This window comes from Lepisma saccharinum, chromosome 23 (genome assembly GCF_977018435.1).
Source record: "Lepisma saccharinum chromosome 23, izLepSacc3.1, whole genome shotgun sequence".
In the NCBI taxonomy this organism is placed as follows: domain Eukaryota; kingdom Metazoa; phylum Arthropoda; class Insecta; order Zygentoma; family Lepismatidae; genus Lepisma; species Lepisma saccharinum.
This window is the reverse complement of record NC_139251.1, coordinates 8706852-8734452: the sequence shown is the minus strand read 5'-3', so window position 1 is coordinate 8734452 and position 27601 is coordinate 8706852. Positions and strand designations below refer to the sequence as shown.

The window sequence follows — 27601 nt, the reverse complement described above, 5'->3', positions numbered from 1 at the left end:
CGAAATCCGGATCCGGTTGGTTCCGGATCCTAAGGATCCAGATCCTAAAATTTTTCGGATCCGGAATTTTCAGATCCGGATCCGGTACTGTTGCATCTGGATCCAGTACTGTCGGATCCGGATCCAGTACTGTTGGATCCGGATCGAGAACTTTCGGATCCGGATCCAGTACTGTCGGATCCGGATCCGGTACTTTCGGATCCGGATCCAGATCCAGAACTTTCGGATCCGGATCCCTTTTGCCATCCCACATGCGCTTCTTTGGAAAGTAAGAATGTGTTTATAACATATTGTTACCCGCTACACATATATAGTGTGTGTGTGTGCGCGACTTGTAATTAATTAATACACTTACAAGGGAGGTCTAAGTCTCCCCCTCCGATTTCCATGAAACTTGGCAGGTGTATAGAGGGGCCCAAAAGAAGAAATACCTGTTTTTGTGTTTCAGCTAAAAAACTGTTTTAGGGGGCAATCCCCCCCCCCCCCATCAAATGTCAAGATGAGGAGAAATTGAAGTGGGGATCTGACCGCGAAACTACGTAAATATGGCATAGGAAGAAACAGGGGGCATAGAGCCTCTCTATACACCTGCCAAATTTCATGGAAATCGGAGGGCGGACAAAGAGGTCAGATGATCCCCACGTCAATTTGTTCTCGTCTTGACATTTGAGGCGGGTTTTGCACCCTAAAACAGTTTTTTAGCCGAAACAAAAAACACGTATTTCTTCCTTTGGGACCCTCTATACACCTGCGAAGTTTCATGAAAATCGGAGGGGGATACGGAGGTCAAATGCCTACTTAAATTTGTCCTCATATTGACATTTGAAGGGGGGTTGCCCTCTAAAACAGTTTTTAGCCGAAAAAAAAAAACACGTATTTCTTCCTTTGGGCCCGTTTATTCACACACCTGCCAAGTATCATGGAAATCGGAGGGGGACACAGGGGTCAGATCCTCACTTCAATTTGTCCTCATCTTGACATTTGAGGGGGTTTTGCCCCTAAGACAGTATTTTAGCTGAAACAAAAAATACGTATTTCTTCCATTGGGCTCTACTATACACCTGCCAAGTTTCATGGAAATCGGAGGGGAACACTTAGATAACCTCCCTTGTTAGTCTTATACTTTGTAATTATATAACACTGCATATATCAATTTGTAAAACTGTAACTGTAGAAAAATTGTATAATTTTTGTATAACATTTCTATCTTGTTATATGCATTAAAGGTTTCATCCTGGAATGGAATGTCTCACATTTATGTTTGTTTCCATTTCTAATACATTCGAATGAATACATATTCGTTTCAATGGCATTTACAAAATCACCTCTGACATTTTATGTTAAACAAGTAAGATTATTTTTGTGCACGTGTGTGTTAGCCGATGCGTAGCAAAGTATTTTAGGAACAACACTTGAAAAAAATTATTGTAGGACTAACTAATGAAAAATTTCTTTGTAATCGAAGATCATAATACCTTTTAAGGTGTGGTAATATTATAATGGGATTGAGATACGAAACTCTCGGATCCGGATCCGGAACTATCGGATCTGGATCCAGATCCGGAACTTTTGGATCCAGATCCGGAATTTTCGGATCCGGATCCAGATCTGGTATTTTCGGATCCGGATCCAGATCCGTAACTTTTGGATCCGGATCCGGATTTTTCGAATCCGGATCCGTTTGGCCATCCCTAGTATGAACCAATGTTTCCACTGGCATACAGCTACAATTTCGACAAAAGGCCCTAAAACACTCAGAAATTACCACTAATATGAGTAAACATAATACTGTTAGAAATGTTGAATAAGTGGGAGAAGCATTACTATGATGTTTATCATGGACAGTGCTACGGAGGGGTTGAAGGCCTCCCAAAGAGAGGTCTAAGCTCCCCTGCACTACCCTAGACTTTTTGTTGAACGGTAGATGCATTTTGACCGAAAATTTAGAAAGCAGAAGTTTACATTTTTCATTATAAAACTTCCATTAGGGCAAGTGCAATGTTCGACTACATTTTCTAGTAGTTCAATTAGATCACAAGGTTACTTTATTATGATGTGTTCTAAAATCAGGGGGGACAGCTGATATATGCCTGGATAACAGTGGCCACTGATCATTTTTATACTAAATAATTGGCCAAATCAAGAGTCAACAAACTTGCTACGAAATCTGTTGGCTGTCTTGTAGGTGAAGTATTCAGTGACTGGTAGATTGTTCTTTAATTGTTGTCATATACAGCTAGCTGTGTACAATTACTAGCCTCTGCAAATTGTATCACTATATTTCGGAATCAGTCTAACAGGTGTGACACATGAATTTTTATAAGTAGGATGACGTTCAAAATCTATTACTTTTCTGTTTGTTAGTTCCTCATTCAAGTACCGACAAATGCATGAGTGTTAGCGATGTTCTCGCATTGGTTTCATCATTATATCTAGCCTTATCACTGCAAATATTTGAGAGGGAGAAACACAATGTTAAAGAATCAAAGAGTACACAGAGAACCTAATTATTAAATGCTAAGAATTGGAAAGATTAAAATTGGGCTCCCAACCCATATCTAGTGATCACACTGCTGCCTTGATCTCAAGGGGTCCTGGGTTCGATCCCCGGTGGCGATATTTCACTAGAAGCTGTAGCTCTTGTCCCGATTAGTCTCTGTGCATATGGTGGACCATAATACAAATCAGTTAACAAATGATTGCAATATGGTGTAAAAATTAGCATACTTCGGAAATTTTATTGCTTGCAGTCCTAGTCCTACATGTTAAATTTTCTTTAACCAAAATGCTCAGAGCAAGAGTTGCAACTATATTCATTGCTTTTATGCCAATGTATTTCTCTCCTTCTGGAGGTGAATTTGTAGTGAAAATATATGTTCCTTGAGAGTGGCACCTCCTAAGTGAGTGGTATTTCTCGCATCCTCCCCATTTTTAGCTCTAAGTTCTCACTTCCAGTCGCTGAACAAGAAAATGTAAGATATTTAATAATGGTATCGAACGTCCGGGCAGTCAAGCTCTCCTTTCTTTGTTGGACATTTGGCATGTGTGTTCTGGGTGGCGAAAACACAACATGTACACACACACACATATCCTCCCAAAAATTATTTTCAAAATAAATTGTGACCGATTTTGAATCAGGTGCAACACAAACAGCATTGGAGATATTGAATTTGTTGAATCGGTAGAGAAAACCCGATTTGCAGGTTGTAAACTTCTATTGGCTCCCGAGCATTTCGTGTGTATAAATACAACTCCCCCAATTTTTTATAATTCTCTAGGCATTGAATTAATAATGGAGGTTAGATTATTGAATCTTTCACCTGAAATTCATTATAAAATTTTAAAATTAATTCTTAATGATTTATTGATTTGGTGTTTTAAGTCCACTTTATGCACAGTAAGGCTAATCGGAACTGGACCAGGCATGGAACCTGGGATCCCTTGATTACAAGGCGATGACACTACCACTGTGCCATCGAGGATGCCCAATTTTATAACAGAAGTAACAGGCCCATAGCAAGAAATAGGCTAGGGGGCTAAAGGCTACGGCGACATGCACAGCAAAGATGGAATAAGCGATGAAGAAATTTGCACTTGGCAGAGGTAAGGATAGAAGGAAATCATCCAAAATGGTATTCGACCCTTGTTTCCCCTCCCATTGAAGAATTTTCAAATGGTTACCCCCTAGATACTTCCTATGGGGTGTCTCATTCAACTATTTTCATGGTGTTTTTCTTATTCAACTACATCACGAAAAGATCTCTAAAATAAATAATTTTTGATTATGAGGTTGGTTTTACATCATACTTGAGACTTTCTCAAATTGCCCCGAAATGCTTCTCTCTCTGACCCCTTGTTACGTCCTTGCATATTTTCGTAACATTTATGGACATATTACGGGCGGGGGGGTTCAATGGGTTCAAACCCTCCCACTGCATGTGGTGCATCTACGCACAAGGGACTCTACTATATAACTATGTGAGAGCATAGAGACGATTTGCATCGCCTCCATAAATAACCGAGACTATGAATATGTAGAGAGCCACCAACACCCACCCACCAATATGCCTTCAAAACACATTGCATAATGCAGGTGGGTGGCTTTACAAATTCTTTTCAAATACAAGTAGCTAATTATAGTAACAAAACGTCTTTTTATACATAATTGGATTTTTCAAAATTACAATAAAATAAAAAAGCAACCCATTTTTTTTGTAATTCTATAAAGAACAAGTTAACATAGGCCAGAATTGGTAAACTTCCCATTCGGACAAATATCGCAGTTGAAGTAGTGGTCTAACCAGGTAAGAAACTGCTTACTGACACGTAATCTGACTTAAATTTGGCATAAAGCAGTCTATTTTATAGTTTCAAAGGCCTTGTGACATTTGTCGAGCCAGGATGAAGTTCTAATGGGATAAAAAAAAGGACTTATTATGCCATTCTCATGATGTAATTAATAAATACAATAACTCTAATTAAATGATTATTAAAAAGCAAACATTTCTTTTTAAATAATAATGTAAAATGCCTGTTTTTGACCAATCCCTCCCCTATTGCAGGTTTGTTATCCATGAAATATCAATCTGGAAATTTTGTTTCACAGGTGCCTGTCATACAGTAATCTTTATGTTGTAAATATAATTTTTTAGCTCCCCCATTGGAAACATCTGGGCTCAAAATTTTAAAAAAGAGAATCAAGAAACGATCAAAGACCTATAACAGTAATTCAGCCGAAATATTTTCTGCAATTTTTTTATGTATTGTTTCCTCTAATATATATATATATATATATATATATATATATATATATATATATATATATTACATAACTTCCCTAACAAAAAAATCCTAAACTATGAATTTTGGTCAAAATCAAAATGTTGGAAAAAATACACGAAACATAAAATGTAGCTTGAAATATACTGAAAACAATGTTGTTTTTTTTACCCAAGCTATAATTTTTCTTAGATGAGTTATCATAATTAACACAACTGTCTACAAAGGCTAAAAATGCCACAAATCATAAGTCAAACATAGCCGCAATTTTTAAACAGTCAAATTTAGGGAAATACTACCCTTGCATAGGGGTTACAACAACAATATATAGAACAAGGAAAAAGTTGACCTTTTGTCAATTATTATCTTTTTGGACCACATGGTATTAAATAACCATATTTTGCCTTAGACCTAATATTCATTAAGATATGCAAGTTTTACTTTTTGATTAAATTAGTGCATATATAGTGTATCAGTGAAAGTTTTATAAAAATAGATCAAATACATTCACAGAGATTGGATTAACCCCAGAGTCGGTTTTATGCAAGGATAATGTTTGAAAAATTTCCGCTTGAAATCATTCACAAGAATCGAACCTGGGTTTACTACGTGGCAGTCCGATGTCATATTTTCTGTTTTTCTCATATATCAGTTTTAACTCAGTTCTATATTTTTTCACATTCACAACATAAACATCCATGTCTTACTCAGGTTCGAACCTAGGACCCCTGCTGTCGTAGCACGCTGTGCTAACTACCTTGCCCCGGAGGTCAAATACTAGACTACTGGGACTCCTTATTCTTTGAAGAGAAGCTTTCACAATTATGTATGTTATAAGCCACATATTGTTGCTGCAGGACTCCATATTATAGTATGGATTTTGACACAAAATGGTAAGATCAGCTTTTGGCAATGAAGGTGCCAATCGACCCAAACAGCAAAACCTAGGACATGTATGAGGAAAGAAATTCCAGAGACAAGGGGTTTACGACCTGTCAATCACTAATTGTCCAGGTACCGGAGGAGGCATGTTCTTGAGGAGCCTCGCCAAAAGGGCCTGGACAAAACATCTGGTGTTGTAAATGCTGTGCGCTCTCTACTGGCAAGAGGAAGGCGAATTCGGGAAAGGCCTTTCCATGATATACAGTCTTAAGTAAATACCTTTAGTCCAGTATTAGTTAGCCCAATTAGAATTTAACTCCGAAACCTATAGCCCCCCACCCCCTCCCCAACTTATTTCAAGGTGGCGCCATCATTGATGTTTATCCGCTTTTAGTTCACAGCAATTGTGCTAAGACTCGAGTGTTTGTCCAGAATGCATATGAGTCAGTCCACAAATGGTCCAGCATTGGTTGCTTGACCATTTTCAAAATTTTCACTGTTTCTGTTGTTCTAACCTCTATGCAGGGATAGTTCAAAGCAGGCATTATTTTTCTGAAACTTGGTTTTGTTTAAAAATGGTGGTGATTTTTTTTGCTTCATGACTTCAGGTAATTTTGGCCTTTGCAGACAGTAGCGATAATTATGACAACTCAGCTAAGAAAAATTATAGAAAACAACATTGTTTTCAGTACATTTCAAGCTTTATTTTATTTTCTGTGCATTCTTTCACCATCTCTAATGAAAATGGCTGAAATTTAAGGCCAAAATTCATATTCAATTTTGAACAAAAATCAAAGTTTAGGATTTTTTTTTTTTGTGAAGTAATATAATATCAGAGCTATAATTTTTCTTAGAGGAAACATATATATTCAAAGTTTTGGCGGAAAATATTTGAACTGTCCTACTGTTTTTTTTTTCATTTAGTTATAGCTCTTTGAAAATGCTCGATTTTCATTATCTTTAAAAATTGGAACCCCTGCAACTCGAATGGGGGACCTAATAAAATTTATATTTACATCATAAAGTGTACTCTGAGAAGTACCGGACAATAAAAATTTGACTGATATTCCGTGGATAACAAAGTTACAACATGGGGAAGTTAGTCAAAATCCTTCAAATTTATGTAATTAGTTACAAAGCAATATTTACTGTTTAATAAACTACGTATCATGTAATTATAATTATTGTATTTATTAATTACATAATGCGAATTGCATAGTAAGTCTGTTAGTAACTATTATGAATGAAAACGTGCGTAAGGCAGAGGTTTGTCTGAACAGGATAAGACATGAAATTGGAGATCATTAATGGAAAGCTGCAACTACTCCAATAGCCATTCTTGATCCTTTGATTGATCTGAATTGTTCCAAGTGCAGTAAATTTCCAAATTAACGTTTTTTGGCAGGACTAGCAAAAAATATTAGGGTCTGGAAAAACATGAAGTATGACTTTTCACAACATAATTTTGTGCTTGTATACACAAAACATGTTTCCAATGAAAATATAAACTACGCTTAAAGTCAAGAGAATTAATAATCCCTTTACCGTCATTACTCGACCCCCCCCCCTCCCATGGAATTCTATATCACTCCACTAGATTTATGTCATCCTTCAAACTGTCAGTGATACCCAGCTTTGAAAGTAAGCAACACACCTACATCTGTTTGGTATTTCTAGTTGTGAAAGAGAGGAAGGGATTCTCTTGCTGCCATCCACAGATGTTAATATTGTCACTCGGGTCATTACATTCCCTTCAATTGTACAAATTCCTTGTTTTAATTCTAAATGAAATGTAAAAACAAACAAAATTCCTATCTTTTTTTTCGAAATGTTACTTTTCTTACATAAAAAAAAAAGGATTTAAAAGAGAGAAAGGATGCTAGCACAAGAGGGAGGAAATGAAGCACTAGTGCATGTGTTAACCTGTTCAGACAAACCTCTGCCTTACACATATTTTCAATCATAATAGTTACCAAAGGACTTACTATGGCATTTGCATTATGTAATTAATAAATACAATAATTTTCAATGCATGATAGCTTATTAAATGGAAATATTTATTTGTAACCAATAACATAAATTTTACTTTTTTGACAAAATTCCCCATTATACATAGAATATCAATGTCAAATTCTTTTTACAGGTACTTCTCAGAGTACACTCTATGCTGTAAATATACAATTTCTATTAGGTCCCCCATCAGAGATATAAGGGGGTAAAATTTTGAAAAAAAAATAATAATGAAAAACTAACATTTTCAAAGAGCTAGAACTAAAAGAGGAAACCTGTAGTAGAACTCAAATATTTTTTGCCAAAGCTTTGGATGTATATGTATGTGCAATCGATGATGCTTCCCTCAGGAGCTACATCGACTCCCCTTACGATACCCTCAGGGGTTGCGCAAGGAAGTATTTTAGGCCCTTTTCTATATTCCCTCTTCACCGCCGACCTACCCCTAAATGTACGACACAGTGTACCTCATTGTTATGCAGATGACATGCAGCTGATGATGCCAGTAGACCCCAAAAATGCAAAACCAGCAATTGGTCTCCTGAACCGTGACCTTCATGCTATTTATAAATGGTGTAAACGTAATGGTCTTGTAATCAACCGTTCTAAATGCTGCTTTACATTAATTGGTTCTAGCGCTGCCTTAAATAAAATTCAAATAAATGGGTTATCAATTAATATTAATGATGAGAGGGTCCCACACTGCACAACTGTTAAGAACTTAGGTGTGATATTTAATGAGAAACTTGACTGGCAAAACCACGTAACGTCTCAGAGTTCAAAAGCTTATGGTATACTTAGATCACTCTATAAATCATCGCACTTACTTTCGGCTGATGTTAAATTGCACCTTATGCAAACTCTAGTTCTTCCAATTTTCGATTACTGTGACGTTGTTTACGGTGTTAATTTAACAAAAAAGAATGCTAAAATTCCACAAAAAGTACAGAATTCTTGTATACGTTTTGCATTTAGCTTGAAATGAAGGGATCACATACTGCCTTACTTAAATGACGTTAATTGGCTGAATATGACACGACGCAGAAAACTTCATCTGGCCTGCACAATATTCAAAATTCTGCAAACAAAAACACCCACATACTTATACGACAGACTCCAATTTAGACACGACATACACAACTACACGACTCGACACTAAGAAACTTAATCTGGACAGATTCTCAAAATCCATATTCCTGTCATCCTTCAAAGTTGCTTCTGCATATTGTTGGAATGCTCTGCCACCAGATGTTACCTCGTGTGCGACATATAACAGCTTTAAAAGGGCAGTAACAAAAGTACTTCTACATGAGCAAGGACAAATCCTCAGTACACATGACCAGATTCAGCATGCTTACGTTGAAATCAAAACAAAAAATGAGCAGATTCGAACCCAAGATGAACATTTTGATGTGTGTGAATGAGAAAAATTGTTTTTTTATCTTTTTAGTGTGTTAATTACTGAAATATTTAGAAGTGAAAATGTAATGGAATTCGTATGTTATAGTAGTAATTGTATTTTGTTTGTTTTATTGTAGTAGATTTTGCGGGTTAAGTGCTAGAGCAGCCACAGGCTGAACTTCACCCATGAATAAAGAAATTCTAAATTCTAAATATGTTTCCTCTAAAAGAATTATAGCTCTGATATTTATTACTTCCCTACTAAAAAAATCCTGTTCAAAATTGAACATCAATTTTGGCCTTATATTTCAGACATTTTCATTCAAGATCGTGAAAAAATGCACAGAACATAAAATAAAGCTTGAAATGTACTGAAAACATTGTTTACCACAGCTTTCTATCATTTTACTTAACTGAGTTATCATAATTATCACAACTGACAAAATTCTAGCCTATGGTCATGTATCACATGACCAACCTATCATTTTAAATAAAAAAAGTTGAATTCAAGATGGCGGCCGTCCATGTGACATACTCCAAAAGGTGTCCCCCTAGGCCTATTATGTATTGCCCATATCAAATTTCATGAAAATACATCACTGCGGATTTTACAAGGGGTGGTAAGGGACTTCTGATACACCCTGTATAGCTGTATGCCTGTGGAAACATTGGTTCATACAGCCAATACTGAAACCTGTCATATTTTTACTATAAAAAATACTACCTTTGACTGATTCCATGTCAAATCACCTAGGCCATGCATCCCATTGATTCAGCTTTTCATGAAACTTGGTGTATTTGATAATACTAACAAGGTATGAACACATGCAAAATATTTCTTGTGTACACCTCATAGTTATTGAGAAACAGGAGGCTAAAGTTTCAGAATTTTGAATGGATCGGTCATTGCCGAGGCCATGGTAGTGGGCTGCAGTGTTTAACAGTTATATCTCAGAGTCAAATCAATGTATCACTTGGAATTATTTTTCTAAATTTCATATACATGTAAATTCCATTCAAATAGTTGTTGCTAAGGTTCTTTTGCATTGTCAGAAAAAAATTAATGTACTGGAAATAATGTTGATTTTTTTGGTGTCAACATCTGATGTTACTAAAATTGCAATATCACTAAAAGGCACCACAGTTATCACGCAATTTTCTTTTTCAAATTGAATCTTAAAGCATGCTCTAAAAGGCTATAAAATAAAATTAGTGGCTCTCACTGCTTCATTCAAGCAGTGTATGTTATTGTTTAATGCAAATTAAAGATAACTAGGTGGAGGATCAAAAATCTATAGACTTTAAAAAGACATTAGTTTAGTATTAAATTAACATGTTAATGCTAAGGTGGAGGAACAAAAATCTATAGACTTTAAGAAGACAATAGTTTCCTATTAAATTAACATGTAAGTGCTATGTTTTATTCCTGACGAAAGGAGGAGAAATAACAAGTCTGTCTAATTTCTGTGTTCCAGGGGCTTAGGGTGGCAATGGCAACCCATTTCAAACTAGTCCAATTTGATATAATTTTAAAATCTTTATGAATGTAGAAGTATATTTTAACTTCATGCTGTTACCAGCCCTAAAGAAAGAGAAAGAGAGAGAGAGAGAGAGAGAGAGAGAGAGAGAACAAGAGATGTATGCACCATTCACACACAGACGGACATCATTCTTTGTTCTTCCTTCTTTGTATGTGTTTATATTTTTCTTACTAAAGTACATTTGATGTCAAAACTAATCGCTTATTTTTGTTGTTATAACACAAAATTGTACCGTTGGAAAATTTTGATTGGGGGGAGGGGATTTTAATAGAACAAGAACGTTGGTGGGGAGGTCGGAGATCCACCTTCCACCATGGGAATTGGTACACTGAATGTGACCACCAATGCTATGGAATGATCCTTATAATGAAGAACATGTCTGAATGTGAACTAACCAAAGAATAGGACATTTTCTCATCAAGACTACAGTTCAAAAAAAGTCAATAGGGAGTAAAAATGGTGAACTGTCCCGACCAAATTGGAACATTTGGTAGCTTCGCATAAATGGTTATAAAACTAAAATTACTAAATATAGTAGACTGCAGAGTTCTGTAGTCTTCCTCTCTCCTGAAACAACACGTTCATTTACAAAAGAAGAAAATCGCAATTCTTGCAAAATCTTAAAAATCGTCCATAGTGGGAGGAGGCACATAGTGGGATCCGAACCACTATGTGCCTCCACCAGGTATCAAACAAGGCGATGACGCTACCACTGCGCCATGGGGAAGGTCACACCCCTATCAAAGAATTACACAAAATTGAATGTCTTTTTTCATTACAACAAATTACTTTATTTAAAGATATTTCTACTTTATGAGCAGGTAAGAGTGGTAACATAGTTATTTTCTGTAAGGACTGTCCTTCTCTTCTCCAACATTACCTAAATCATCACAATACTTCACATAGTTTCGGAGATATGACATGTTTTGTGTCACATGGTGCGTTCATTCGTCCACCCAATTTCTGAAAATTTTTAAATTTTTGAAGATTTGTAACTTTCAACATATTTGTTGCACAAGTCTAATATTACATATTTGTCATATTGAACAAAGTATCTATCAGTAAAAAAAATTAGAAGCAAGTCCATGACAATGAAGCAACTCTTTGTCTTTCAGTTGGGTGCATAATTCTACATATATAGTTCATATCACAGGGAGTTTGTCAACATTGAAAATTGCATAAGTAGTACCACAAAATAAAATATACTCCACTATAATATCTCTTCGCAAGACAAAAACTAATATACGAGGGACGTTCAAGTCGATCGGGGACTTTATTTTTTCCAGGTTTAAATAGATGCCTAGGCTGGAGGTTTTGTATGCAGTAGGAACTGGCAACTGCGTGCTGTTACTGGTAGGCGACACTCATTTTCCGCGCTTCTGCATAGACCGTTATTCAAGATGACGGATAACAGTGTGAACGTCTACATGGAACAGCGTGTTCTGATGAAGTTTTTAGTGAACAAGGACAGAAAACCTGCTGAAATTTACAGAAGACTTCAGGCTCAGTACGGTGATGAGACACTCTGTCACAGTAAGACATTTGAATGGTGTAAGTGCTTCAAAAATGACCGTATGTCTATTACTGACGATCCCGGTCGTGGTGGATCACAGCCCACGTCAGTCATTCCTGGGAACATTCAGCGCATGGAGCAGCTGATCCTGGACAATCGTCACATAACCTGTCGTGAAATTGCAAGGGTGTGTAATCTGTCCTTAGGAACATTGAACACAATAATTCATGATCATTTGTTGTTCCGAAAAGTGAGTGCACGCTGGGTCCCAAAGGAGCTGTCCGCTTTAGACAGACACAGAAGAGTTGAAGTCTGCAGAGAACATGGAGGAAAACATTTCATCACTGATGATGAAGTGAAGAATGCTGTCCTACAATGGTTCCACCGTAATGACAAATCTATGCCGAAGCATTCCAGGCGTTGGTTAACGCTGGGATTAGTGTATAATTGTATGGATCATAATATTCACAACAAAAAATTTCACTTTGTAGTATGTGGGCTATGGAGAGTTAAGAGCACCCAACAGTATTTGCTGTTACATGTTTTACCTAAGGGTGCAAGTTCTGCTGTACAAGTTCCCATGCTATAAGCAAAGCAAAAGCATTATTGCAATTTTTTTAAAAAAAGTTTTTTGAAGATTGTCTCCTTCCTTTTCAGAAAAATCATTAAGATAGTACAGTTTATATTTGTATTTCGGTAACTGTTAGATCTCCGCCGAACGGATTTCATCATTTTTACAGAAGAAACTAGGCTACTTACGTAAATGAGTTTTCAAAGTTCGTGGAGGTATTTTCTTCCATAGTGGAATCTATTTGACTGGGAATTGATGTATTTTTGTAGAAAAATATCTCTCCAATGCACAATTGTTGTTGCTTTTACTTGCTTTCTCGAAGTGAACCGGATGTTGCGTACATTTGATGACGTAACCCCCTGTCAGTGTTTCCAACCATGCAGTTTTTTTTTTGCAAGAAGATGAAAAAAAAAAAGAAATATACATTCCAGATATTACTAAGAAAACAAATTTTAACTATGTTTGCCTAACCTAACCTTACCGTGAATGGTTTGTGAGGCTATGTGTCAATGGTTTTTTGGGCTGTGCGTGAATGGTTTGTGGGGCATTTTTTGGTTAAGAAGGTTGGAAACACTGCATACCCACTTATGATCCACGACGGGACTCAAGCTGTGCCCGCCATATTGTGTGTTACGGAAGTGAAAAAAGGAAGAACAATAATTACTGTTAATGTGAAAAATTGAAATTATTTTCGTGAAAAAAGCAAAATGACACCTTAAAGAACCTTTCGCAATGCAGAATTGGTAAGTGTGAATGTTAAAAATGACTAAATAAATCAGTGAGAGGTGTTCGGTGGAGATCGAATAGGTACCTGTATTTCTTTACAAACACAAAATGTATTTGAGATGTGCTATGCATACAAAAATAATGTTTGTCAGAAATACCTACATTGCAAGTCATGGGGCCATAGACCCACTGTACCCCCTCGAGAATTTGTCCATTTTTTTTTAATCAACAGATTTTAATGTTTTACGTAATATAAAAGTGATTCTAGTGTTAGGAAAGCACAAATAATGGAGATATTTGATCCCAAAGTATGGCCCAAGTAAGTTAAAACATGCAATTTCAGAGTATTTCTGCTGCTTTTGGTTAGTCAAAACTGTTTGTATGCACACTAAAATAGCGAAAGAACACGTCGAAAATAACTATCAGTACCAAACCTAGCAATCGTAACCTATGTAAAATTATAGCTGCTGTTGTGGAAAATTTTGGGTGCTATATTCTCTTGCACAAAGCCTTTAGGCTGTTCTGCTACACCGTAAAGTAACACGCTAATGTAACAGATGTACTTCACAATAACACATTTCCCCAAGCAAAAAACAACTGAAAATATTCATAACAACAAAATCTTCATAAACCATTTCACTTTCTCCTGGGGATGCAGAGGGTCAAGGGTACCCAAGTCATCACAAAACTGCAAGTTAGAGTGATCCCAGGTTAATACTCGCTGTTTCCACACACTTCACCTGTGTCCTTGTCAAATGTTATGAACAGAAACCAAGGACACATGTGAAATGTGTCAAATGTACAGTATGAAAAGATTTGGTAATAGTTCCGTATATCGGAGACACATTTCTTCATTTTTACAGAAGAAACTACTCACGGTAATAAGTTCCTGTAGCATTGTTTAACATCTGGAAGGTGTTTTGTGTGATGTAACGGATTTCTTCAAATTTAAAAGTTTGGGGCTCATTTGGGGGCAGGTGACTCCGGCCAATTTCTAACATGCCTTTAACAGGGACTCTATAGATAAAGCCGGAAAGCCGGAGGCGGGGCCACGTTAGCGGTTGGGGGCGGTAGGTTAATTACCCCAGGGGCAGAGCCCGGAATCGGTGGGAAATTTGGACTCAAAAATTTCAAACAAAAATATTTTTTTAGTTTAAATTTCCCACCGATTCCGGGACGACAAACGTGAATACACCTTAAAGAATGTTCCACGAAGCAGATAGGTAAGTACAAATGTCAAAAATTGACAAAACGAATAAGTTCTATGTCAAAAATTGACAAAACGAATAAGTTATAGGTGTCCGGGGAATATCAGATTGTTACCAAACAAACTACTTACGGAATAAGGCTTCCGTTTGTCGATGTACTTTCTTTCATCGTGTAATCTATTTGACCGGGAAATAATGTATTTTTCAAAAGAAATATCTCACCGACGCACAATTGGCATAGTTTTAATTTGCTAACCAGATGCTGCGTACGTTTGATGATGTAACCACCTGTCAATGTTTCAACCTTTTTTTTTTTCTTTTTTAACTATGCTTGCCTAACCTAACCAAACCTTATCGGAAATGGTTCGTGGGGCTATCCGTTAGCTTCCCGTGCATAATGTACAATTTGCACACGTGACGAACACCATAGTAGGTATTTTTCGGTGAAGAAGGTTGGAAACACTGATATTCGAAAACAAAAGTAGCGATATCGCAACGTTACATGCATTCGGTAGTACTTAGAAAAATGCCTTATTTTAGTAGAAAAGGTGTTTGTTTTAGTGTAAAAAGCATAATGGCACCTTGAACTATGTTCTGCAATACACAATTGGTAAGTAAGAACCATGCGAAACACAAAATATACGATTTTAATGTGTCTCCAATATACGGAACTGGCTAAATATCTTATCTCCGGAAAACGGATTTCTTCAAATTTACAGGAGAAATTACTTACCGAATGTAGTTTCTTTATAGTTGTGGAAGTTCGGAGAAGTGTTTTCTCGCATCGTTCCTTGAATTTTGCCGGTAAATCATGTATTTTTCGATATAAATGTGACCGATGCAGGAAAGCTCTTGCATCCATTTACTTCTAGGTGGATGTAGCCTGTGTGTGATGACGTAATCCCGGTCGGGGTTTCCAAATACGTGTTTTTGTAACTGAAGAAGGTACGTTTCCGCAAATAGTGTGGGGCGCTATGCATATTTTTCTCTAAACCTAATTTTCACTATTGTAACCTAAATGTGACCCTACCTAACCTTACCGGAAATGGTTCGTGGGGCTATGCGTCAATGGTTTGTGGGCTACGTAGGTATTTTTGGGTGCAGTGGGGTGGAAACACTGCATGCCGAGTATGGTAGTGAAACTGTGACCGCCATTTTGCATGTTACCGAAGGCAAAAAGAAACGAAGAAAACTTACTCGATATGTCGCAAATAGAGCTTATTTCCGTGAATTAAGCGAAATGCCACGTTCAGCAATGTTTCTCAATGCAGAATACGTAAGTACGAATATTGAAATTAAATGAACTAGCAAATTTCAGCAGTTTTCCGGAGATAAGAAATTTACCTGGAACGGTTACCAAAGATTTATCTGCAAAAATTTAAAATATACCTTTTGAAGGACCAGCTTGTTGCCATTTGTCTTCATTTTCACCACACTCTTCCTCCTGCCAGTACTCAATTTTTTCATATTGATATTCAATTTCTCCTGTACTATTTTCAAAAGTCTTGTAACACACAGCTTTTGAACTAATCCTAGACTGCTTCCCTCTCTCCTGTGATGAATCTGAACTACTGCTGTACCTTCTTCTCTTCTTCTTCTGTTCCCTGTCTCTTGAAGATTTCCTTCTGTCAGAGCTACTTGATAAACGGTGTCTTTTTCTGTGTTTTCGGATAGCAACTGTCCGATGTTTCTTTCGATTTTTTCTTTCTCTAGATTTAGATTTGTGTTTGTGTTTCCTTTTATGCGTATGTTTATTACTACTATTGTCACTTTCACTAAGTTGTTTTTCCTCTGAAGATTTAAGTACATTGTAGAGTTCTAATTGCATATTCTCACTTACATTCTCTTCATTCTGTTCCCGACATTTCACAGCTGCCCTTAGTTCTTGGCCATTTTTAATCACATCATCGTCTTTAGCCCTCACCCATTTCTGAAACGTGGGGTGATAGAATTCGAAAACTATTAATTGTAAGTCGCTTTCTTGTGCAAATCGTGGAAACTCGCTTGTTTTAATGATATCCATGAAACTGTTCTTAATATGCAACATTCGGTCACTATCTCCAAATTTAACAATGTAATTTTCATCACAAAAATTAATTAGGACCTCATTATTTTTCACAACGTCAGGAAGCAATTCTCCTTCTTCAAATGTTGGATCAAATTCAAGTTCAGGAAGTTCGAATTCCTCATCTCTGAACACAGTTGAATCAGAATCATGCGAGTCGTCTTCCTCTATTTTTATCTTCAACATTTTAATAACTTCAACTACCTTCACCTCGCAGGGAGTGCTACAAAAAACCTAATGATTTTTCTTCTCTTCTCCTTTCATTTGGGTCGGCGTGAAATAACTTCCAAGATATTCGTCATGTTGGGCTCCCGCCTTTCGCTCGCGGTTCGCTTCGTTTCCATTCGTTCCGTACACTTCTTGTTCTTCTAGATGATCGTCTGTTCTTCTTCTTCTTTCTTTTATATGACCCTACCAACAATATCCTCTGAGAAAAAGAGATAGAAAAGACATTTTTGTTGGCAATACAATTAAAACATGCTGTTTTTATCTGGGCCTTATCTGGGCAGTGTCTGCTGCCACGTTCTTTTTCTGCTGGAACCTCAAAAAAGATGCGCGTGGCAGCAGACTCGGTCTTTGTTTTATCGTGATTTCATCATGCTATGTATGCAATTACGTCTGTAACACATACTGTGAAGTTGTAGCGATTACTTTCACAAAAATGTTTTAAGATTATGTCCCTCAGCATTCTTCTAATAATAAACCTAAATGCTCTCGTAGTTAGGTTAAGTTCTGTTAGCATTAAAATAATATCGCTAAATGCATTCTAAAGAAAAATATTCTAAATTACCTGTACATTCATTCCCACTAATCATAAACTTGCATTTCTCTCGTCTTTATCTGTTCTTAAGATTTGTAACATCCTCCTAGCAGACGAATTACGTGGCAGCAGCAAATTTGACGCTTATTCTTACTGCTGACACGTGCGTGGCAGCAGACTCGGCCTTTTATCTGGCTTTAAATTCTAGTTAAACCTGTGATTAAACGTGAATACTTATTTATTTATTTTTATTTATTTATTTATTTAATAGAAGATTCCAAATACAGCGTTAGCCATTTTACATTGGAACGTTTTTTATAGAACATAAGGACAAAAAAATAATAACATAATACATCAAAAATAATAACATAAAAAAAAATTACATGTGGTTAAAAGACTTACATATTTTTTGCTAACTTTCTTTTAAAACTGTTCAGATTTTCAAAAATGTCTATTTGGCTTCCTAGATTATTATATTCACTGGGCAGTCTATGGAACAGAGAGCGCTGGATGAGACACAATCTCGGCTTCTGAGAAGCAAAAAGTTGAGTGCTTCTTGTTGAACGGGCAGGCACACGAAAGTGAATTTCCTGAAGAATTTCGTGAAGTCATGAGCGTAACATACAGGCGGGCAGGCTCTAAGCCTTAGGGGACCCGAAAAAAGTAAAAATTATTGCTGCATTTCTCATGTCTGCTTGGATTTTCACCCATTCATTCTTTTTCACACTTTGTCTTGTCCTTTCTTCTTTCTCTTGACCTTGCACTCCCGAAACGGTTATAAGAATAAAGCACCTCAAACTGCCACGAAGCAAGTGTGAGACATTTAATTGTTTGCGTTGTTTTTAACTCAAAGAGGGCAGGGCATGGATTAGTAGTTCGGCCATCCTTGCTGCCAAGCGCCTGTCAGTAGTAAGAATAAGCGTCAATTTTACTCCTGCCACGTAACACGTCTGCTAACCAATAGGGTGACCAGACGTTCTCTTTTATCCGGACATGCCCTCCTTTTTAGGTGTTTGCCTGGCCATAGAATATGGTCTGGCGTCCGGGCGGATTTTTTAGAAATCGGCAAATGTCCTCCTTTTTTTTTTGAAAGAGTTTAGCATCGACCATAGCACATGTGCTGCATCAAAAATGCTTTCACTCATAACGATCATCATATCATGTTACTAAAAGTTAGCGTCTGCGCTTCATTCAGTGATATAAACCAATGAATCGTATCGCAAGGGGGAAAAATTCACGTCATGATCAAAATCACGCATTGTGTATTCAGATATTAGTTTCCAGCTTCCACCAGTCTCAAACTTACAGGACGGTACGAAACAAAGAACTGAGAAGTTTCGATTTCTACAGTAAAGCACGGGTCCTTCTTGTCACACAACGTTCTGCTACTTTGTGCATACATAGCTAGCCTGCCTAACCTAACAACGTAAGCATTTAGCCTAAAATTAAAAAGCTTTCTCCCGTGACGTCAGAACATTAAGGTTGCTCAAGTGTTGTGCGATAAGTGAGACCCGTAAGCATGGATTAATTGACACAGATTCAATGAAAAGACAGGGTTGCCAAACAAAAAATTATCACAGACTATAAAATATCATGTACCAAAATGTGTTTTAAACACTTCTAAAAATACATGTTTAAAACACATTATTTTAAACGTTTAAAACATTTATAAAAAAAACAAAGCCGTGTGTTTCAAACGTTTAAAATTAAGTGTTTTAAACACTTTTGTTTTAAACATGACAAGCCTGCACAAACATGAGATGTGCAAAATATCTCGGCGATATTTGTTTTGGTTCTCGAGAAACAAGGCTTCAAACACCGCTGAAATTCACCTCCTACGTCACTGATTTGAAAACATCGGTGGCCAGTAGATGGCGCGGCCGTCTTCTTTTGCTGTTTCCAGCACAAATTGGGGGGAGAGCTCTTTCGGTGACAGTCACGTGGGTTTCAAACGTCCTTATTGGTCAGATCTCTTGTATCCCAGCAAGGCTGTTACCAATGGCAAGGGCTTTCTTTTTCGCTGGTTCCCTTCCAAGCACCGCTGTTAGGGGTGGGGTGAAGAGATGGGATGGGTGATGCGTTTCCGCCACCGCAAAGTTCTTCGGAATCTTTTACTCGAAAGTAAGGTTGCCTTTCCTATGCAATTAACAGATTCTTTGAGTGTTTATTTGAAGGCGAAATTGGGAATGTAAAATGAAGGCATTTTCAACTGGCGCCTGAATTTTCAAATTCAGTTCTCAAAAAAAATTTTTTTAAAAATATTTCAACTTCGCTTGTGGAAATTTCCATTACCACTTTTGAAATAACGAGTACAGTTTGTGGGCCTCCCCGATGGCGCAGTGGTAGCGTCGTCGCCTTGTAATCAAGGGGTTCCGGGTTCGATACCCGGTGGAGCTACAAGTGGTTCGGATCCCACTTTAAACTGTAGGTCTAGTCCCGATTGGCCTGAGCAAAAAGAAAAAAATAATAACTCATAACTGAAGTAAGTAGTATAATTGATGCTATAATGAGCACACTTATAGCGTAGAAAAGAAGAGCTCATATGATTAAACAATCCGATTTGGCTATACTTAAAACAATGCCAAGAGGGGCTTATACCCCAATTCTTCAAGTGTGATATGCTCTTAATTTTAAGAATTTTGAATCCTAGTGTAGAAAAGAAGAAGCCACAACAGACAGATTTGCCTACACTTAAAACTATGCCAAGTTCCCATATGATCTTATTGTTTACAGTGTGTTTTTCTGTCAAAATCCCAGGAATCTTGAATTCTAGTGTAGAAATGATGAGCCCCCCCTCAGATTGATTCTGCCATGTGTACAAAGGCTGAATCTCTCAGTTTGTTGTCTATAAGCTTGTCAAAAATATGCCCCCCCCTTGATATTGTTTTGGCTACACTTGAAAATGCTCAGATCAATACAATAGGACAAGAGCAGGCTGTTTCATGTTTTTTCTAATCTTTTGATCAGTTCCATGTCCCGGCCAGCAATAAATTATGCACGCCTGGGAGATTATATCTGCTGGCATGCAAGAGATATAATCTACACTGTGCCCTTTCAGGGAAAATTGCATGCCATCCATCATGTCATTAACTCCAAGGGAAATTCTTAGTAAAGACAATATTGGCTTCTTGCATGACAACAAGGCAAGCCTGAATTGGCCTTGTTGTGTTAATATAAACCCGAGTGTGTAACTTACAGAATATTCATTGCATATTTCTGTGTTTGAGCTTTCCTGCAAATAGCAGAAGTGCTGTGTTTTTTTAGCTTTCCTGCAAATAGCAGAAGTGCAGTGTTTTTTGAGCTTTCCTGCAAGTAGCAGAAGTGCTGTGTTTTTTGAGCTTTCCTGCAAATTGCAGAAGTGCTGTGTTTTTTTAGTTTTCCTGCAAAATGCAGAAGTGCTGTATTTGAGCTTTCCTGCAAAATGCAGAAGTGCTGTATTTGAGCTTTCCTGCAAAATGCAGAAGTGCTGTATTTGAGCTTTCCTGCAAAAAGCAGAAGTGCTGTAGACATAGTTCCATGGCTTATATGTTTTCAAAAGCCCCCCCCCCCCCAGGTTTCAAACCTGGTAGAGTGTGTGGGCCTCCCTGACGGCAAAATGTTGGTATTATTGCCAAGAGGCTTCTGTGTTTGAGTCGGCCCTCTAGAATTGCTCTGTGACTCTCTCATTTCTTACATCATAAACATATGATTTTTCACCTATGAGAATAACACTACATATGGTGTCATCGGGGAGTGTATCGTGGAATTCACAGATAATTTTAATGTTTGTCCTGAAATTAACCACAACTTGTTTTCTTTTTGAAGTGTTGATGACAAACATGGGTCTCTGTGCTTTGAATTCATCTGGTGTGTAATACATGTTAGTATTGCCAGTAGTGACCCTTTTGTATGATGTAAATGCCTCATATAATTTAAGGAAATCATCCTTGGACATGTCTAAATTATAATTTTCTCTAGGAAAGACCTCATTTCTGCCATTTTTAAGATAAATGTTCTTGATGTTGCAGTTATCAAATTTACTTGAATTTTTTTCTTGATTATTGTGTCTTCCAGTCTGAAACAGTACCACCACAAAATCTGGCATGTCATATTGTATACTGGAGAATGAATTTGTAGCATCAAACTCATAATAGGTACCAGATGCAGGCTTCCGTACACATTGATATGTATAAAATTGTAAAGGAATCTGTGGATTTTTTAGAATATCAGCTTTGTATTTAAGAGCATAACTGGCTTCATACTCAACAACCGGGATTCTTAGCTCCATAGTCTGAATAATGCATTTGCCTTCATCAGGTAGGGTATTAGGCAGAGCTTCCCCTGTAGAATTTAATGTACTGTACCTCATCAAAGCATTATTATCATTTGCAGCTCTTCTAAATGTAATTCTTAAACCACCCTTCCACATAATATCTTTGTAATCTGAGAAGAATCCTGGCAACAGGCGCATAGGGAACAGCACTGTGTGGTTTTTAGATAATATCTTATCACCAGCCTCAAATCCACCTATTTTGTAGTAAGAAGCCTCGGTTTTGGATAATTTTAGTGTGGCCAAAGCTGTGGAGGTAATGCCGGGGTAATCCACTCTGTTTATAACAACACCATGCTTTCTGATCTCAATTTCAGAGAACAGATGCGGCACAAAATTGTCCACCAATCTTATATTTGAATTTGCCGGATAATCTGTACCATCGAGTTTTACAACATCAAATTTGATGTATAGATCAGCTCTGTGGGGGTGTATAAAGCCATCCCCTACATCAAGATCAACCTCAATCTCTGTGTTGGGTTGATTTAAATTTGCAAATGTCCTCCTGTTTGGGGGGAATGATTGTAGCTCATAACTCTCAATATTTTCCATTTTTTTCTTGTATGTATTTTTATTTAAATATTAATTTCTATGATAGCAGTTGTTGTGGCTCCAGCAAAATCAACTAATTCTTCTTTTTCATTAGTGACCATCAACTCAATGTAATCTATTCTGTTGTGGCACACAGGAAAATATAATGTTGGGGATGGAGTGTAGATGATTGGGTCCATAAATTCAGAATTAGGTTTGAATGTTGCAATGATGCCAGTTTGTTTGGGAGTGCCTATGCCATTTGATTTGGTGATCATACCCTCGGCCACATTACAGTGAATATTCAGAGTCTCTATGGCTAAGAATTTAGGTATATTAATAGCAGTGTGTTTGATGGCCGCTTCAAGTTTTGTGTTGTTCTCAAAGCCTAACAGCTCTCCTATAGTACCCAGATCCACTGTTTCTGTAGCAGATACAATCTCTACTCTGTGAGTGACAGAATTTTGAGTTAATACTATACCTCTGGGTAATTGAGCATTTAGAGTGGACAGATTATACTGCCCTGGAGTGATGACAATTTTTTGATCCCCAACTGCAATTGTGTTGTTGTGGTGTGTAATATTAGGGATCAAGTACATGCCATAAAATGCTCTGAGAGCTATTGTTTTGGGATACACTATGTCATCATGTAATCTGAGTTTCAATATTGAATTTTGGCTGGTGAGATGGAATACCCCCATGATGTTTCAGATACCACAGGGGTTTTTGAAAATTTTCAATTGATGGTTTATTTATTTGAGACATATATCTAAGAACAGATAAACACAGATGTCCGCAATTAACATCTTTGAAATTTTGAACACGGGCATTATTGTAATAAAGATTAGCTGAATTTAGATATTTTATTAAATTTTCAGGTGGAACACCTCCAAATGAATCAAACACAAATGCCTCATTTTTTAAATATTTAAGATAACAGATCCAGTGAGTGCCCTGATTTTTGTACTTATCCAAATTAACAATGCCACACTCTTTGTTGAGTGGTTGTTCTGGCAAAGAATCAGACATGTATACACCTCTAAAATTTTTGATGCCCAGTGGCTTGATTAAAGCTTCAATATCTTGGTTTGTAAGCGGCTCTTGTTTTTTTTAAACTTATTCATGGCTTTCTTAACACCTTTGCCTTGTTTCTCCATGGCCAGGTTATGGCGCCTCTGCTCATCTAATTCTGCCTTATTCTTCTTGGCATCTATTACTGTTTTTGCTATGGCAGCTGATCCCCCAGCCAAGCTCCCCACAGCCCCGAGAGCAGCTAAGATAGCTGGGATAGTAAATATAAATCCCCCCACATGTGATTTTTTTCTAGATTGCTGTAATTTTTTTTAATTGGGGGGTGCTGAGTAATAATTTCATACCATGGCCCTTGGCAATACAAGAATTTTTTTTCTTGCGCTGCTTTTTGGTTAAAAGACTATCAATAGTTTTAAGAGATTTGAGACCTGCATAAGGTATCTGATACATAACACCCTTGGCCTTCATGGTAGGTTTATTATATATATATTCACAACCCCCACCCCAGTTTTTGTTTGGTGTTCATAGCTATGGTGGTACCCAATGCTGCTATTCTTTCACTTAAAGAAGCATTTTTGCTTACAAATCTACCAAATGCAGCCTCTTCTAATTTCTTGTCTGCAACATGTCTCTTGTCAAGATCAGAATGTGTGTTGTATGCTATGTCATGGTCTCTACAAGCAGCATCTAGGGGATTAACACCAGGGTCCCCTCTGTTTAATCTATGGTCCAATTTTGTGCCTGGACCACAATACTGATAGCCTGGAATGTGTAGTTCAAATGGCAGCTTGTTTATAATGTCATTAACCAGCCCCCGACCCTCAGAAATATTATAAAATTTAGGTGGTAGAGTATTAATAATTTTTATAAGATATCCAATCCCCTTAGTGTCATTCACTATAAAATTAGACAATTTTGTGCTTATCATGTCCATAATTCCAACCTTTTCATTGTAAAAATTGTGGTTGCCAGCATTTTCCTCCCCAGCTATCACCAATAACCTATCTACAAGTTTCCTGACATCATCAACCCAGACAAATTCTTTAGGCAGGGTGTTGTATTGATTGATTCCACTGCCAGTCTTGATCTGTGACCATATGGGCTTGATTAAATTGTTGTATTTTGCTCCACTGCACGACTTGACTCTTTTTTGTGTGGGATCATTGTTCTGGTATAGAGCATCTGATTTTTTTAATATTTCTTTGTAATCCTCATAATCTTGATCTGTATAGCTGCCAGGTCTCTTCCTAGTCATCAGTTCCCACAATCCAGGTGTTCCGAGATATTTAACAAAACCACCTTTTTCTCCAAGATGAGATTCTGAATATACAATTATATCATCTCCCATAAATGTTACTCTGAATTTGCCAATTCTATGTATGATGCTACCATCACGCTCTGTGTCAGCATATAAGCCAAAAACCTCATCTTTGTTGTCTTTAGGTGTGCTTAAATATTTTTGAGCAAGATGACCCAATTCAATAGGATCCTGAGTAGCTTCAATTCTTCGAGGAGCAACAGGACTAGGTGTATGAATACTAGAAAGTGGGGTGAATGGATAATCTAATATGTTCCTAGCAGCTACAGGTACAAGCTCTGTGATCAAATTTTGATTTTGCTCTGTAACAGTTTTGATATTTTTACCTAATTCACTAATAGCATCAATAATAGGCTGTTCTGTTTGTTTGTGTTGTTCATAAATTCCTCGGTTCTCTGATTTCCATCCCTTAAATCTTGTTACAAGATAATTTCTTAATTTAAGATCATCAATAATTGGCCTTTTCATGGTTATTTATATATGTTTCAATGTCTAGAAAATTGTTAATTTTATTTCTATATTTACCAGTATTAGGTGTTCTTGTCATATCAATTGTGACAAACCCATAACTATCCTGGTTCCAGCACCTACTGCAAAACTTGGAAAAATCATTGTAGCTCAAGTCCCCACCTACATATTCATCATGTATGTGTTTGAGGTTGGTATGATCTTGATGAAACACACATATAAAATTGCTGTTGTCTCGGATCAGCTACTTCGGTATTTTAGAAAAAGTCTGTGCCAGGTAGAAACAATCTATGTTTTTGTGTCGGCCCTGTGTAAAAAAAAATTCTAACCTTGTTTTGATTATCCAGTATAATGTAATCAAACACAACAACAGAATTATCGAGACATTCATGGAGTGGCTTAACATCTGATTCAAAAGTGGCAATATCCAGTCCATCATATAGCTTCATCAGCTGCTGATATTTTAATTGTTCCAAGCTCTTAGAGAAGGTATAGAAGTGCCTGTTTTTCCAGTCTAACCAGTTGGGTGCCAATAAAAAATTATCAATCATTAGTGTAGTTTTACCACAAACCGATGGCCCAACAATAAGACATCTAATATTTTCAGGCAGCAACTTGCCATTTCTCTTAATCTGCTGTTCAGGTTCTGGCAGCCTCTTTATAACATCCCAGGTGCTCATATTATCACTTTGTCTGCATCGATCCAGCTGTGTTCTGGAAGTCCTAGCCATTTGACAAATAAGACAAATAACTTGTTGCCTTCTCAGGCTGTTTAGTTTTGGTGAGTTCTTCTTCATAGAACCTGCCTTTGAGAATTTCTCCTCGGTGGTCTTTTATTATATATGTGTTAAGGGTCCCAGGTTTAACTTGAACCACTGTAAATAATTCAGTGCTCCAGTTTCTTGTAAAGCCTCTTTTGAATAAGTGCTTATATTTGCTGATTCTTACTTGATCACCCACCTTGTATTTGGCTTTTCTTGTTGTTGGCTGATATTTAGGATAATAAACATTACTGATCAATTTTGGCTCATCAGATGAAGTTACTTCAGAGGGTTTCATGTTGATTGTGGAATGGACCGAGTTGTTATATTTATGTAGAAGTTCTGGAAGAATACTGAACCATTTATAATTACCTTGAAGTGTAAATTGTTTATACATAAGATTTTTTAGGGTTTTGTTGAATCTCTCTACAATTGAGGCCTTGAGATTACTGTAACTCGAATAATGTTGTATTGCCTGGCTTTTAATAAATTGTTGAAACACTGAATTATAAAATTCTTTGCCATTATCTGTTTGCAAATAGCGCGGTGATCTTCCACTCTGATTGATGATTGTCCTGAAGGCTTCTGTAACACATTTTCCAGTCTTGGATTTGAGTGGCACAGCCCAGGCAAATTTTGAAAATGTATCTATTACAGTGAGTAGATACTTGTAGCCCTTGTTGATTTTGTCTAAATTTTTCAGCTGTCCACTTGCCATCTCAATCAAGTCGCTCTGCCATAAATCATATATGCCTTTTGTGACTACTGGCAGTCTCTTATAATTATGTCTGGCTTGTCTGTGTAATTCATCAACAATAATTTGTCTAGACATAATATGAAAACAAGAATATTGCAACTATGGGGTGTTCAGCAGATGATACTACAGGATTTTCTAAATACAGTTTGTCTCCTATTTGTGTATGAAATTCCAGAGAGCCATCATCTTCAACATAGGCTGTTTCTAATGTATTGGGGTCTGTAAAATCCTCTAACTCTACACTGGAGATTTTTGCTTTGTTGTCAGCATTTGTTATAGATAAGGTAGGGTAGTGGTGTGCCTGTGGTTGTAGCTAATATTTGATCTTGATTGGTCTCAGTGTGCCCCCAACAAAAAACTGATAATAAAATTGTGCAGGGGACAGCATATATATTTTGCCACCTGGTGTAAATGGTGAATCATATTCTTTGTTGGGGATGCTGTACAATTCAAGAATTACTGTATGTTTAGGATTTTCAATTATGCCGGTTATTTCTTTTTCTGCTGCAAGCAATCTACTTGTTACAGATTCAAGGTGCTCATTGATAGTCCTAACAACATCATCATGGCCTGGCTTGATTTTTATGTCCACAACAAGTTTTTTGTATTGTTGCACAATCTCTTGTAGCTGGGTGGCAAAAACAGACAGAGCATTTGCTTGATTGGATTCCATGGTCCCTAGCTGTTGCTTGATATTAGCTACAATTTGCTGTAAATTTTCAACAACTGCCAATTTTGAATTTTGAGCAGTAAGATCATGGACTTGTCTTCTGATATCCTCAAACAGGGCATGCAGTTCATTAATATGTTGATTGGTTGGTAGAGTGGCCACTGTCTGAGTAAGTTGTTTGATCTCTGTCTGGATATTCTTGATATCTTCTGATTTCAATATGCGATTCACTGCTCTCTTAATATTTTTAAGTTCCTGTGATGTAGGCAGATTTGATACAGTATTTTGCAAAAATTCAA

General features: G+C 37.0%; 1 protein-coding gene across 2 annotated transcripts in view; it reads right to left on the bottom strand.

The window, feature by feature from the left end:
- The window catches only part of LOC146005208 (uncharacterized), a 39218-nt gene extending 22185 nt beyond the window's left edge, over window positions 1-17033 (bottom strand). For both annotated transcript variants that reach the window (XM_083144269.1, XM_083144270.1), the window contains exon 1: window positions 16021-17033. In XM_083144269.1, coding sequence (XP_083000395.1) covers window positions 16021-16882 — 862 coding nt within the window. In that variant the 5' untranslated portion in view covers window positions 16883-17033. The remainder of the gene's footprint in view (window positions 1-16020) is intronic.
- Between the last annotated feature and the right edge of the window lie 10568 nt (window positions 17034-27601).